Genomic DNA, 14,213 nt, shown 5'->3' with positions numbered 1-14,213 from the left:
GAATGGATAGTTCATCGCACGACACGACGCCGATGGAGCAATTGCGAAGAGTGAAATTGTGAAAGCGACAATTGATAAATATGTCGTGAACCTCAAGAGCGTCTCACTTGTTCAAAAACAGGGAGGAACGTGCTTGACGATGACGATAACGATGATGGTCGTGGTTATGAGGCTAACGATGATGGTGATCACGTTAATCATGGTTATTTATGGCGATGACGCCAGCAATAATGATGTTGATACTGTTGATGATGATGATGATAGTGATGTTGGTAATGATTTTGACGATTGACATGGTGCCAGGAATAATGATGATGGTGCTGCTGGTGGTGATGATGATGAGAATAATGATTAATGATAAGTGCTTTCTATGAATTATTATTAACTAGAGATGTTAAAAAAAAATACTGCGCGGCTCTCTGAAGCTCTTTGTTGGGGTCTGCTGCATCTTATATAAACGTAAATAATAATGATCACAACAGTGACGGTAACGCTGATAACGTTCTTGTCGGTGGTCGCGACGGTGACAACGATTGGTGACGGTGGGCAGGGCGAGAAAGGGCTCCAAGGAACGTCGTCGGGGCCGAAGCCCACCATCCTGACGACGGCACGGTCCGGTATCGGCGGCGGCGGCGGCACCATCTCGAAGATGATCGTGACGCAGAACAAGCCGGGAGGTGTGCCTCCCATCCCCGCCGCCAAAATCCTGCCGCCCAAAAACCCTTACACGCAGCCCCAGGTGAGCCGAGTCGTGTGCCTGTGGCTACCCAAGGCCAGCTCACAGGGCCGTCTATAGGGGGTGGGGGAGAGCGGCAGAGGTCGCAACCGGGTACCCGATACCCGTACCCTACCCGATACCCGGCTACCCGTACCTGGGTACGGGTACCCGTTTGCGACCCTGGTGCGGCCGGGTACGGGTACAGGTAAGGAATCAAAACCCGTTTGCGACCTCTGGAGAGCGGTGCGGGGCCTGGGGCAAATCACACCGCGTGTGCCCCCTCCCATTTGCGGCCTGGTCGCTTCTGAAAAAGAGCTACACAGCTCAGTGGGCCTTACCTGGTCAAATAAAAAAAATTTAATCGTTTAAACTGCAAGTATTACATCTGTGACATCGACGCGTGTTCCCCCCCCCCACGCCCCAAAGCGCATTAACCCCTGATTGACCGTGCGACCCTAGGAGACGGCTCTGCCAGTTCACACCTCCGGTCTCCCTCCCCCCATCCCCCCGCCTTGTATTTCGCGTCGCGACCTCAGACGACAGACAGTTACCTCTGCCGGGCACGAGTCCGCCGCTCGCGACGACGAGACGGACGATTTGAAATCGATTGCCGGTGTCGCTTTGAGAGCAGCCGGCTGAGCCCAGGCTTGTTCATGAGCATCCTCTGAATTTGTTTTTTTTTCCCCAAGCCTGTGCCAAGCGCGGGGGTGTGCGCTTGCGGGCTTTGCGTCGGCACGGCGGATAGCGCCTGTGCTTCAAGCAACACGCGTGTAGGTGCGCCAAAAAGCAACCACAGTCTCTGTACTTACGCAAACGCCATCGGCATATCCTGAGCAAATCTCACTGACAGCAGCAGTGGATGCAGTGATAGACAACGGTGGACTGGTTTCGTCCTTGTTATGCCTCATCAGCACAGTTTAGTCACCGCAGTGAGCAGTGAAGGATGATTGTCTTTGATGCTACACAGCAAATACGTTACAGTGGGGATTTTCATATCGAGACTCTTTACAATGGGCGTGTTTATTACGTAGAGAGAGGCAGGCAGGCATAGGGAGAGGAAAAGAGGAAGGTCATGAGTCTTGGACTTGAACAGGGAGTCGACAGCATGGATGGCTGGGCGAGGGATTTCCACGCTTTATGGGGGCAGCAGAGGAGAATGAGCGACCTCCCACTAAGCGTCGGTTGAGTATGGGCTTCGATAGAAACATGTGGTGGCTGGGGCAGAGAATGCATAGAGGGGAATGTACTATATTTATAAGAATAGATTTATTTAACCAGGTAAGGCCCACTGAGCTATATAGCTCTTTTTCAAAGCGACTGGCTGCAAATGATTGCTCAACATAGTGTCTTATCAGCGTGGAAATTTATAGCTGCCAAATACTCCAAACGCACGATGTTTCTAAATGTGGAGGGAAAAACTGGAGGACCCGGATAAAAAAATCCACGAGACCACGGGGAAAAGAAAGAGACACGCAAACTCCAAATATCCAGCAGGCGTCAGTCAGGATCGAACCCACGACCTCCTGTGTACCAGCCGAGGTAGTTAACATCTCCTAGCCACCGGTGCCCTATATAAACCTCGTCCATTGGTGACGTTTTTCTATCCACTTGCTCGGTATGTCTGAGGTTAATAAGCAGCGGTGTTCCCGGTAATATTTGTAGACCGTTACGGCAAATGCGGCATCGCTTAAATACTTTACAGTTCGGGGCAGTGGTGTTTTTAATCCAGCGCTCCTGGCAGAAAGTGCTCCGAGTCTTTTAACATAAACACTAACAAAGCGTGACTTACAACCATTACCTTATAAAGCCCCCCAGAGTTAGCACAGGCTCGCGTCTGTGATGTTTGACGCTGTGTTGAAGTTACGATCGCTCAGCTCGGCTCGTCGCCAAAATGGGAATGTTCGGGCCTCTGTCAAGAGTTCACGTTGGGTTCGATTTGGCTCGGAACCCTAACTCTTTGCATTCCACATCCAGACCGTCTGCAAACAAACTGTAAATCACTCCCGGCCCACGTGCTCCCTTTGTAGCGATGTTGTGATCATTAGTCAAAAGATCCAGGTGTCATCGTTGCCAAAGCCATCGCGAGTGATTAACAGCGTAATGATTTACAGCTCTCTCAATCCACTGCTGGATGCAGGCCTCCCCCGCGCCCGTTCATCTGTGCGCGTTGGCAGTCACTGGCATTGCTTCATTTCACTTGTACTTTGTTGTTGTTTTCAATTGGAAAACCCGTTTCAACAAACGGTGGCTGATTTTACAGCCCTTAAACTTGTACACGCACGCGCCGCTAGGATTGGAACAAGGCATCGGTTCTGGGCTACGCTTAGGCATCGTGGTGGGTCGCGGGTGAATTTTACGATGGGTCTGTGGGTCCCGAAAGTCACTCTGCGTTCTGCCAGAGCGAGCGGGCCATCTTGTTGTTGTGCAATGCCTCACGCTCATTCCAAAAAGAAATAGGAAATGAAGCGCTGACACAGGAAGTTGCCGCTTCCGCAGATTTTTTTTGAGCAAACTGAACATTTTTCCCAACGGCCCACGTGACTACCGCTCGGCTGAATTCGTTTTTCTCACTCAGTCCACGGCCGGGTCAACCCATCGACGTTCACACGACACCAGCTGCGCGCCGGTGGCAATTTATTTGGCCAGCCCAAATGTAGCTCGGGGTCTACAGTTGATGTTTAGCACCCCACTGATGATAATAGTTTTTTTACCCTTTTATCTGGCATCAAAATTGACACCTTTTTTTACAAGGAGTCATGTTTGCATAGACCACAATACCTGCAGTCGTAATGCAAACAAAAAACATAACTGATAATGTATGCATTGCCCTTGAAGTTGATTGGTCCACACCCGAGACAGCTTTCCTTAGAGCCTAGTCTCACATGGTGTTGGACCAGATGACGCCAAAAGGTGTCAGTTTTGTTGCCAGATAAAAGGGTAAAAAACCAATTATCATATTTTTCTTCTGGCAAATGAGGTTCCAATGGTGTAAATGTTCACCCCACTGATGTTGTGAAACGTAGCGACTTTAACGCCGTAATGCGGGACTATTCAGCCGGTAGTCCGGCAGCCAGATATGGCCTTGGGGAGAGGCCCACTGAGATGGCATATGTATGTACGATTAAATTATTTCACACCGTACGTAGTCAACCGTGCTAATCGCAGGTGCGGGCGGAGGGGCTCGCACTTGTATTGAGGATGATTCGTTCATTGTTGATGATATCGCTGCTGCTGGTGGTGATGATGATGGTGATGATGGTGATGATGGTGATGATGGTGATGATGGTGATGATGGTAATGATGGTGATGATGGTAATGATGTGGTGATGATAGTGATGATGGTAATGATGGTGATGATGATGGTAATGATGGTGATGATTTCCCGTGCTTTCAGGTGCTGATTAAGCCAAAGCCCATTGCCACGACGATGTCGATGGTGGGCGTTTCCGTAGCGACGGCCACGCATGATGCAGACAGTACAGGCGCCGGAGATGCAGCAGCAGATGAGGACAGGGGGGAGGAGATGGATTCTTCCGTTGCCATGGAAACGGGCACTACCATCTTGCAAGGTGAGCGGCGGTGGTTGCGCCCACTTCTTCGCGTTGTGCAATAACCTGACGTGACGTTTGTTTATTAGGTAACCACCGCGCTCGTTTTCACCGCGTGCATTGCGCAGCTCTTGAAATTTTGAGGTTTATTGTTTTTACACTATGAGATCTCCTTTACCAGTGGCAAAATATAGTAATAGGTTTTTACCCTCTTAACTGGTTCAAAATCTGACACCTTTATACAAGGCATCATGTTTGCAATAACCTCAACACAAGCAGTCAAAATGCAAACAAAAAGAAACAACTCTGATGATGATAATGATATGCACTGTCATGGAGTACGCCTTTTGGCGTCATCTGGTCCAACACCAATGGAGACTAGGCTCTAAAGAAAGCTGTCTCGGGTGTGGACCAATCAACTTCAATGACAGTGCATATCATTATCATCATCAGAGTTGTTTCTTTTTGTTTGCATTTTGACTTCTTGTGTTGAGGTTATTGCAAACATGATGCCTTGTATTAAGGTGTCAGATTTTGTACCAGTTAATAGGGTAAAAACCTATTACTATGTTTATTGTTTTGTTTACCGAATTCAAACAAAAATAGCTCCTCTTCTGAGTTTTGGTTTGGTCTGTTTCACCCACCATTTGGACCCAGTTCTCTTCGACATGAGAGTGCGGCTGGTTGTATGATGAGAAAGACATCGTAACAAATACCCCGTGGAGGAGGCTCCCTCTCGTGCAGGCTCACCTGCCAGCAGTGGCGTAGGCGAGCAATTGCGGGGCTGCGTCTTTATCTGTAACACACGACACGGCCATCGTTAACTCCCAGAGTTATTTCGCAGCTGCAAACAAATTAGTGCATTTGGTACTTGCGACCAGTCTTGCGCAACAAAGGCGCAACAGTTTATGTTTCGTTGGCTTTACAGAACATTTCCTGACTTTAGTCTTAGGCAGAACTGGCGGAGAGTCGGTGGCAAAATCGTGGACAGGGACCCGGCAGCGCAGATGGCTCGGAAACCGCAAGAGTGTGCCAGTGGGTGGGTGGGTGAGTGGGTGAGCGGGTGGATGAGTGAGTGGGTGAGTAATTCAGTGAGTGAGTGGGCGCTGAGTAGTTCAGTATATGGGTGAGTGAGTGGGTGGGTGAGTGGATGGGTGAGTGGATGAGTGAGTAGGCGAGCAATTCAATGAGTGAGTGGGCGCTGAGTAGTTGAGAATATGGGTGAGTGAGTGGGTGGGTGAGTGAGTAGATGGACCAGACACCGCAAATCTGGGGGGAGGGGGGGGGCCCGTATCTCGACGCTCGACGCCCCTGCTGCTCGTGTGCCACGCCGCCGACCATTCGTCTCGTCAAAGAGTGCGTGCCAGGCTGGAAGGACGCCATGGACGTGAGCGAGGCTTCGGCAGCCTCCCACTCGGCAACCTCCACCATCCGGGCCTTCATGGAGATGCAGAAGCCTGGAGGCGTGTACCCGCCCCTTCCTCCTCACTGCCTGCTGGGAACACTGGGCAGCAAAGCGTCCCGCAGTGTGTTTCCGCGCCGCGCTGCCTTGCGGGGTCCTCGTGCGAACGCGTGGGGTTTGGGGTTCGTTGTGGGTGCCCGCGTGTACTTTTGGAGGGCGAGGGGTTTGGCTGAAACGGGGCACGTTCAAAGAGGGCACTTGCCAAACCCTCCTCCCCTGCTGGGCTGTGATGTGGCCACGTGGTGGCGGTACAGCAAGTGGGTTCACTCATTAAAAACAATTTAACACGTGGGCTTTCGCGACCAATATTGTCTATAATAGAGGTGTTTTTGGGTTAGATCGCGTAAGTATAAATGTGTCGTTAAACCCGCCACCACCCGACACGGCCAATTAGTAAGATTTGTCACGTAAACAGAACGTGCCAATTCGTTACTTGTCCAGCACACCGGTGTGGTGGGGAGTAAATTATTGGCGAAATATCGTACCCGAATTTTAAATGTTGTGGGTTTACTCTCCAACACACCGGTGTGCAGTACTAGTGACACATTGGCACGTTCTGTTTACGTGACAAACCTTACTAATTGGCAATGTCGGGTGGTGGCGAGTTTAACTACACATTTATATTTTACGCGATCTAACCCATAAACCTCTATTGTGGACATTAAAAATGGTCCAGAAGTCACAATGCCCAGCAATCACTGGAAGTGGGAGTCTTGATGCTGAGTGAGATTTTCTTGAGTAAATATATTCAATAATTTTTATCACAAATGTAAGATGATGGTTTAAATGTAGGTCATGGTCAATATAACTACAACTTTATTGTGATCACTACCCATATTATAATAGGTCATGTGCACTTTGTAATAGAGTATATATATATAACAAGTGAATGATCTGGTCAATGACAATTTCCTCTGCTCAAAACGATGGCTGGCTCGGTTTTTGAACTGTACATTTCGAATTGTAGGAAAATGTGATTAACGATGATGATGACGGTAAAGTGTGGGTTTCTATGTTGAACTTCTTTCGCACACTGTAGCCAACCGTGCTGCTATTTTCTTTTACCACAAACAACGCAATTCCTGTCCTCTAAAAGATATATATATAAATCACTGACTAGTTTACAGTCGTTCAATAACAAACAAAATTCAAGGGTAATCAAAGAGTTGCTGTGTTTTTTGTTTTAAAGCGTACGGGGGAGTGGTGGCGCAGTGCTTACACTACGAATCTCACAACCTGGGTTTGACTCCAGGCAATGGCTAACATCAGCGTGAAAGCGATATACGAACCGGTACTGGGCTAATCCTTTTTTCACCATTCTGGCCTGACCAGCATGGTGAAGTATGGTCAAAAAAACCCACCTTATGCATGTTGAACTTCTTTCGCACCGTACGTAGCCAACCGTGATAATCGGGAGGTGCAGGGAAGGACAAAAATCTAAACGCAAAGGAGCAGTTTTGTGTTTCGTTTATTGTCCTTCCCCGACAGCGTCAACCTTCATTCACCAGTGTATTTAGTGACTAATGGCTGTAATTACCATTATTAGTGTTAATAGCGACTGTTATAATTGTGTCTGTGGCCATAACGGTCGACTCGCAATCTGAAAGTTGCGAGTTCAGTTCTCAATCAACTCAGCCCATCATCACAGCTGGGTGGATAAAAACGAGTACCCACTATTTTGCGACAAGTAAACTCCAGTCATCTTGTACAGAGGCTTGTTAGCCGCCATGAGAATGTGAAATTTCCACGATTGGCTAAGGGATGCCGATGTATGCAGGTGCCGTGCCATTGCTCATTTGAGAAGCGGGACAATGAGTAGATTAAGTCGACCAAGAATGACGATCGACTACTTCGTTTGTGGCCGATTACTCGGGACCCCTTTTTAAAAAAATGGCCACCCCCCGCACTCATGCTTCCCGAAGGCTGGAAACCCCCAAACAATCCACGAACAGCGCGGTGCGGCAGACGATTCCGATGACGTCAAGTAGCCCCCCCCCCCCGGCCAGTCAGCCGCGACCTTCTTTTGCAAGGTGTCAGTTTTGTTGCCAGATAGAAGGGTAAAAAAACAATTATCGTTGAGGCTTTGTTTTTCCCAACTTTTGAACATTTAGTGCGATTCGTCGAGTTGCCGACCCGACGGTCGATTTACGGAAATAATTTGATTTGGGCCGAGCTCTAAACTTTTAATCGCTGATTCTCCTTCGCCCTGACCGGTCCCCCCCCCCCCCCTCTACGCAGGTCGGGACAAACCTCGCATGCCAACCATCGACCTGAGCCACATGGTGATTCCCGTCGCCAGGGGAACGGATGTTGTCGTCACGACAACCACGGGCGACCGGACAAACCGCACGGTCACGGCCAGCATCAAGGTACGTGTTGACGATTGGATAACCGCGCAGCGCTCTTTCAGGGCGCCACGGTTGCGAGATGCTAACTACCTCACCTGCTATACAGGAGGGCATGGGTTCGATCCCGACCCTGATGCCTGTATATTTGGAGTTTGCATGTTCTCCCTGTAGTTGTGTGGATTTTTCTCCAGGTTCTCTGGTTTTTCCCTCCACATTTAGAATCAACACGCATTTAGAGTATTTCCTCATCTTGAAGATATGCCACTTCATTGAGCTATCATTTGTGGCCAGGTTGCTTCTGAAAAAGAGCAGTATAGCTTAGTGGGCCTTACCTGGTAAAATGAAAATAGTTTCAGTTTTATCTTAGTCGTAAGTCAACGGCAGTCGGCCTACGAACCTACTGGCTCCCAACTGCGGGAATGTGGAATTTTAAAAGCTGTTTACAGGCCACCGGTAGTTTCGAGTTGCTGCCTTATGTGCATTTGAAGCACGGACATTCGCAAGATGGAATAAAAGCCGAAAAATGTGCAAAGCAGAGAGGCGTGGTTGGAATTACACGGAGAGACGGGACGAGGAAGGCGTAGATTAGAAACATGCTGCCACGAGACACGATATTGACTGTCACAAAAGTAGATTGGCCTGGGCGGGACACGGCGGCACTAGAAGGTGGTCGAGACTGGCGACGTAGTGGCAGCCAAGGGAGGGAGCACGCACGGGGTGGATGTTCACGGCGTAAATGGACCGTGAGAGATCGTGCGATGGTTTTCGCGACGCATTAATGCAGCCCAGCAGTGGATGTATCGTGGCCGGTTACGACAATGGTAATATTCATGGACTTTGACGGTAATTGTGTTTTTTTTCTTTGCTCGCCACAATGTTCTCAGACACAAGAGGGGGTGACCATGGTGGGCACAAGGGCCCCGAGCGATCACGACTACCCGGGAGGCGAGGACGGAATCCTGGACCCGCAGACGGGCCTGTTTTACCGGGCTCCTCTCTCCCGCCTGCCCGTCGCCGCCACAAGACAGCCCACCGTCATCGCCTCCACCTCCACCATCACCACCACCACCTCCATCGGCACCAGTAGCACCATCAGCAGCACCATCACTGTGCAGGTCAGCGTTACAAAATAGACACCGCAGAGGCGCAAAGTGAAAAGCAAAATGAAAAGTGGAAAGGCCGTAACTAGCCCTATCTGTAACCGCACCAGCCAACCAGACGATGGCCCTGTCCCAGCCCTTAAACACATTCCTGCGGAGGGAGCTGGTAGGAACGTTGGGTTGCTCGGTCAATGGCCAGGGTCAACGGCGGCGTGGTGTATTCCGCAAATATGGCCGACTGTGAGGGCGGGCACAAGCCGGCGTGAGTAGGTTAAACGTTGAGTTTTATAAGGGCACCACGGGGTGACCAGCCGCTCCCTACCCAGCCCCACCCCACCACCCACCCGGCCCCACCACTCCCCACTCAGCCCCTCCCCTCCCCACCCAGCCCCTCCCCACCCTCCCCTCTCCATCCAGCCCCACCCCTCCCATTTTTGGATGCACGACGGACAGACGGACACAATAATCCCCTGTGGGCTGGTGTAACCAGGAGGTTCCTACCAGTATCATACGAACCAAACACTCTACCTACCTCACTCCTTCTCACTCCTGCCTAAATCTATAAGTCAACACCTCCTGCTGCTCAACTTGGAAACTCATCACTCCTTCAGCTCGCCACTCTTGCATCAGCGACGCTGCCGCTAATTTAGGATAAAAACGTTGTCCTTGACCTTTCATCGCTTAACGTTCACGAAACCAAAAATATCAGCCCCCCCCCCTCCCACTTGCATCATCAGCATGAGCAGCGTCATCACAAGCAGCATTATTTGTATTGGTACCATCGGAGCCAGCTAGAGCATCCTGAGTGGCTGCAGAGTCACAGATATGGGTGTAATGATTCCATACCTTTCAACCCATACGGTCCAGGGAAATTGAGTTTTCAGGTCCGTACGTCGTACAGCCGTTTCAATACGGGCAAAATAATAATTGTATATTTGTTTGTGTTTCTCCCTTGTGATGGGACTTTGTAGGATGAACGTTGAGATTTATGAGGGCACGGGGTGACCAATAAGGTCTGAATTGGTCTGTAATAAGGTAGGGCACTGATAAGGGGTTGACAGGTATGCGATTAATCTAGGATTGAAGCTTTCGTGACCGCAGGAATCATGACTTGTGATGACGTTGACTTAGGTACAAGCCATCAGCAGGATATTCAAAACCACTCGCAGTATCATCGTCGTCATCATCATCAGCAGAAACAGCAGTATGATATGGCATTCCCTTCAGCAGCACCGCCATCAGTAGCAACAACAGAATCAGAATATAGTCGATTATCGATTATCCGGCAGCTTCCAACATCCGGCGGTCCCAGGCTGATCCGGCAAAACTGCTCCAAATGCTGTAACCATTATGGCGATCGGCACCGTGTGAATGACACAAAAAAATAGCTACGCTTGATTATAGCATTAAATATAGGCAGTACATTATACACCACATACAACAACTTAAACAATGAAAATACTGCACATATATACGTTTTCATGACTATTAACTTCAGGAATAAAAACATGAAATATACACGGTGTGATCCGGTGAAAAGTGCCATGTGTAATTCGGAGTTTGCTGGAGCGCCGGTCTAAAGGTTGCATCGGTCCGGCGATCGTCCAAGACAAGTTGTTGAAACAAGAGCGTAGATGTAGGAGTACGGATCATCACCCCATGATATACAGAGTCTTCGAGATTGGAGTGGTTGCAAGTGCGGTACGGTCAATACAGTAACTTTTTACAGTGGGATATTTATTTTTGTCTATTTGGATGTTTATGCCAATTTCACTAAAGTAAACAAATTTAAAACGCTAAAAAAACATTCAAAAGTAAACAATTTAAAATAATTACAGTGATTAGCCGGCATTTTAGAAAAAACGGCACCCCGTCTCCCCCCCCCCCCCCCCCCCCGAATCCGCTGGATATTCTGTGATCTACTGTAATCGGAATCATAATATTTATTTACACTGGTGGAATCCGATGAGCTATGAAGCTCTTTTACAGATGTCCAGTAAACATCCAGTTGACAGTTTAACACATCGGCTTTCGTGACCAATATCACCCATAATAGTTTTTTTTTGGGTTAGATAGCGTAAATATATAAAGTGTCGTTAAACCCGCAACCACGTAAACTAGTACAGCACACTGGTGTGTTGGAGAGCAAAGCCACAACATTTACAATCTTGAGTACGACGTTTCGCCAGTAATTACAACCAGCTTCATCCGGCAACAAGTCAGATTTGTGGAGAAATCCTCCCGTTTCGTTCCTTCACATCTCACCGTGGGCACACCAAATCCGTTCACCTCCGCCACCCCAGCACCACCGAGGGTTAAACGCAAAAAAAGAAACGATTTCCTGCATCCCTTTTGTGGTCGTTTTATTTAAACAGGCGATGAAAAAAAAGTGCCAAATTGATGTCAGACCTTCTTAAAAGGTTGGGGAAACCACACGAACCACAACTGAGAACGAGAGCATTTTTCCTGCTTTCATTCGAGTCAACGACTCTCTCTCTCGCTCCCTCCCTCCCTTTCTTCTTTAATGCGCCTGTCTCTCCTCTTTTTTTTGCGTGTGTCTTCGCGCAGCCTTTGATCACCAAGGGGGGCGCGGTCCCCAAGATAAGTTTTGCGCCGTCCGTGAACCGAACTGAGGTGCACACCCTCTCGTGCCGGCCTGCTCTGCCGAGTCAAGGACAGAAACCTCTGGTGAGATGATGCCACACCTGCACTCACGAGTGTGCGTGCGTAAGGGTGGTGTTGGCAACCCATCCCCTTCGTGTGCCGTGCCGGCCTTCGTAGGTGGTCGCTAACAGCACTTGCCCCCAACGGTCTGTTAAGGCTAACACGGGGGATCTTTGTCTTTTGTGTATGTGGGGAGCGGTAGGGTAGCGGTTAGCGCCCTGTGTGCTACGAACCCACCGACCAGAGTTCGATACCCACTCGCAGCCAACACCAGTGATGATGATCTGAACCGGTCCTGAGCCTCCTCTAGGTTGTCTCAGCCACAAATGAGGACCTCGTGCAATGTGTAAACAGCACTTGCCCCAACAGTCTGATGAGGCTGTACAGGGGATCATTGTGTGAGTACATACAGAGGAGCGGTGGCGCAGTGGTTAGCGCTCCGCACTACAAACCCAACCGACCCGAGTTCGATTCCCGCTCATGGCCATTACCAGTGACGATTATCTGAACCTATTCTTTGCCTTCCCCGCTGGGAATACAAAAGCAGTCGGGCTTGTGGCCTACTGCCTACGTCCCTCGCTCGTGTACAGTTCCGGCCTTCATAGGGGCTCGCGAACAGCACTTGCCCCAAATGTCTGTGAAGGCTATATGGAGCTGGGGGGTGGGGGTGACATTTGTCTTGTCTTTGTGGGGTGTTAGAGACAGTGGATATCGTGATGAGCTGGCATACCCCTGGCCACGGCTAACATCGGTTAGCGAGTGATGTATGAACCAGAGGTCGCAACCGGGTACCCCATACCCTACCCGATACCCGGCTACCCGTACCCGGCCGGGTATGGGTACGGGTACCCGCTTGCGACCCTGGTGCGGCCAGGTACGGGTAGGCCGTGAGTCACTGGTGAGTCACCGTTTGTCACTCATTTCCCAACGTCTTGTTTCTTCTCACAATTCAAGTTCCTAGAATCAACCCACCCTCGCCTGCAACATGGCTTCATCCCAGAGGTCGCAATCAGGTACCCGTACCCTACCCGTACCCGGCCGGGTATGGGTAGGGTACGGGTACGGCCGGGTACGGGTACCCGTTTGCGACCCTGGTGCGGCCGGGTACGGGTAAGGAATCAAAACCCGTTTGCGACCTCTAGTATGAACAGATTCTGTACCACACTGACTGCTGTGATGAGGTGTAGTCAAGCATCCCCCTCACAACCAAAAGGCATGGTGGGGGGGGGGGCATTGTCCAGCATGGCAGTCACAAAGGGCTGCAGCTAAAAATAACTTACCATCAGCAGAGTTGGCCAACACTGTGCGAGACAATCTAGTGCATCGCTGACGTGGTGACTGCTGCTTTTGTAGACGTGATGACATTTCCTGCCGCACCGCCCAGGATGTTCTCGGTTAACAGTAATCAGCGTAAATTTCGATTTAAAGCTTTTGTGACTGCAGGGATTCATCTTCTTGGTTCTTTCGGTAAAGTCACGTAGAATGGAAATAATAAAATAATAAAATTTAAACATAATTAAATAATTCTCACTGAAAGGCCGTAGGATTTCAGACAAAAAACGAGCCAGTTTGTAGGTGGGGGAGTTGATAGTAGAGACAATGGGACGAAGAGGTGTATCTTCTTTATGTATCTTTGGCAAGCCATATAATCTTGGTGGCCTGGCTGCAGAAGGCTTCAACGAGAACTGTTTGGTTTGATAGTAGAGACAATGGGACGAAGAGGTGTATCTTCTTTATGTATCTTTGGCAAGAAGATACACCTCTTCGTCCCATTGTCTCTACTATCAACTCCCCCACCTACAAACTGGCTCGTTTTTTGTCTGAAATCCTGCGGCCTTTCAGTGAGAATATTTTATTATGTTTGAATTTTATTATTTTATTATTTACATTCTACGTGACTTTACCGAAAGAACCAAGAAGAGTAATCAGCGTAATATTGATTAATATTTTTAATTCATATTAACATTTTTGTTTCTCAATTCCCTGCTGGATGAATGCCTCCTCGAGTTGCGTTGGTCGTGGGGGGATTGTTTTCAGCCGTACTTCACCACGCTCGTCAGTGTGGGTTAGTGCAGGGGGGTGGGGGGGGGTGGTAGGTAGGTAGGGGCGGGCGGGTTCCAGGACCTGTTCGGCTAGGATTCATTCCCGATGTTAGTCGTGTCCGGCATCGAACTCGGGCCGTCGAGAGCGCAGTGTGCCACGCGTGCGCGCAATTGTACGCGAGAAAGCCGTTTAAGTATTATCGACCGCCGGCTCATTGCGTGCTGCGTGCTGTGCACGTGTCGGCAAGGTCGCAGGGCTCCTCGTGATTTGACGGCTGTGTCACGTTCCGTCGTTGGGGGGGGGGGTCGACGTCGAGGGTGCACTGCAACT

The 14,213-nt window shown here is 49.6% G+C and overlaps 1 protein-coding gene across 5 annotated transcripts in view; it reads left to right on the top strand.

Moving 5' to 3' along the window:
- The window catches only part of EMSY (EMSY transcriptional repressor, BRCA2 interacting), a 35,775-nt gene that overhangs the window by 15,848 nt on the left and 5,714 nt on the right, over positions 1 to 14,213 (top strand). For 3 of the 5 annotated variants that reach the window (XM_078614052.1, XM_078614053.1, XM_078614049.1), the window contains exons 12-17: positions 551 to 739; positions 4,113 to 4,287; positions 5,622 to 5,792; positions 7,967 to 8,097; positions 8,961 to 9,191; positions 11,745 to 11,864. In XM_078614052.1, coding sequence (XP_078470178.1) covers positions 551 to 739; positions 4,113 to 4,287; positions 5,622 to 5,792; positions 7,967 to 8,097; positions 8,961 to 9,191; positions 11,745 to 11,864 — 1,017 coding nt within the window. The remainder of the gene's footprint in view (positions 1 to 550; positions 740 to 4,112; positions 4,288 to 5,621; positions 5,793 to 7,966; positions 8,098 to 8,960; positions 9,192 to 11,744; positions 11,865 to 14,213) is intronic. The other 2 variants (XM_078614054.1, XM_078614055.1) reach the window with 2 other exon arrangements.

Source organism: Lampetra planeri, chromosome 43, assembly GCF_965212315.1.
Source record: "Lampetra planeri chromosome 43, kcLamPlan1.2.h2, whole genome shotgun sequence".
Classification (NCBI taxonomy): domain Eukaryota; kingdom Metazoa; phylum Chordata; class Hyperoartia; order Petromyzontiformes; family Petromyzontidae; genus Lampetra; species Lampetra planeri.
The sequence above is the reverse complement of the archived record's forward strand: the minus strand, read 5'-3'. Positions and strand labels throughout refer to the sequence as shown.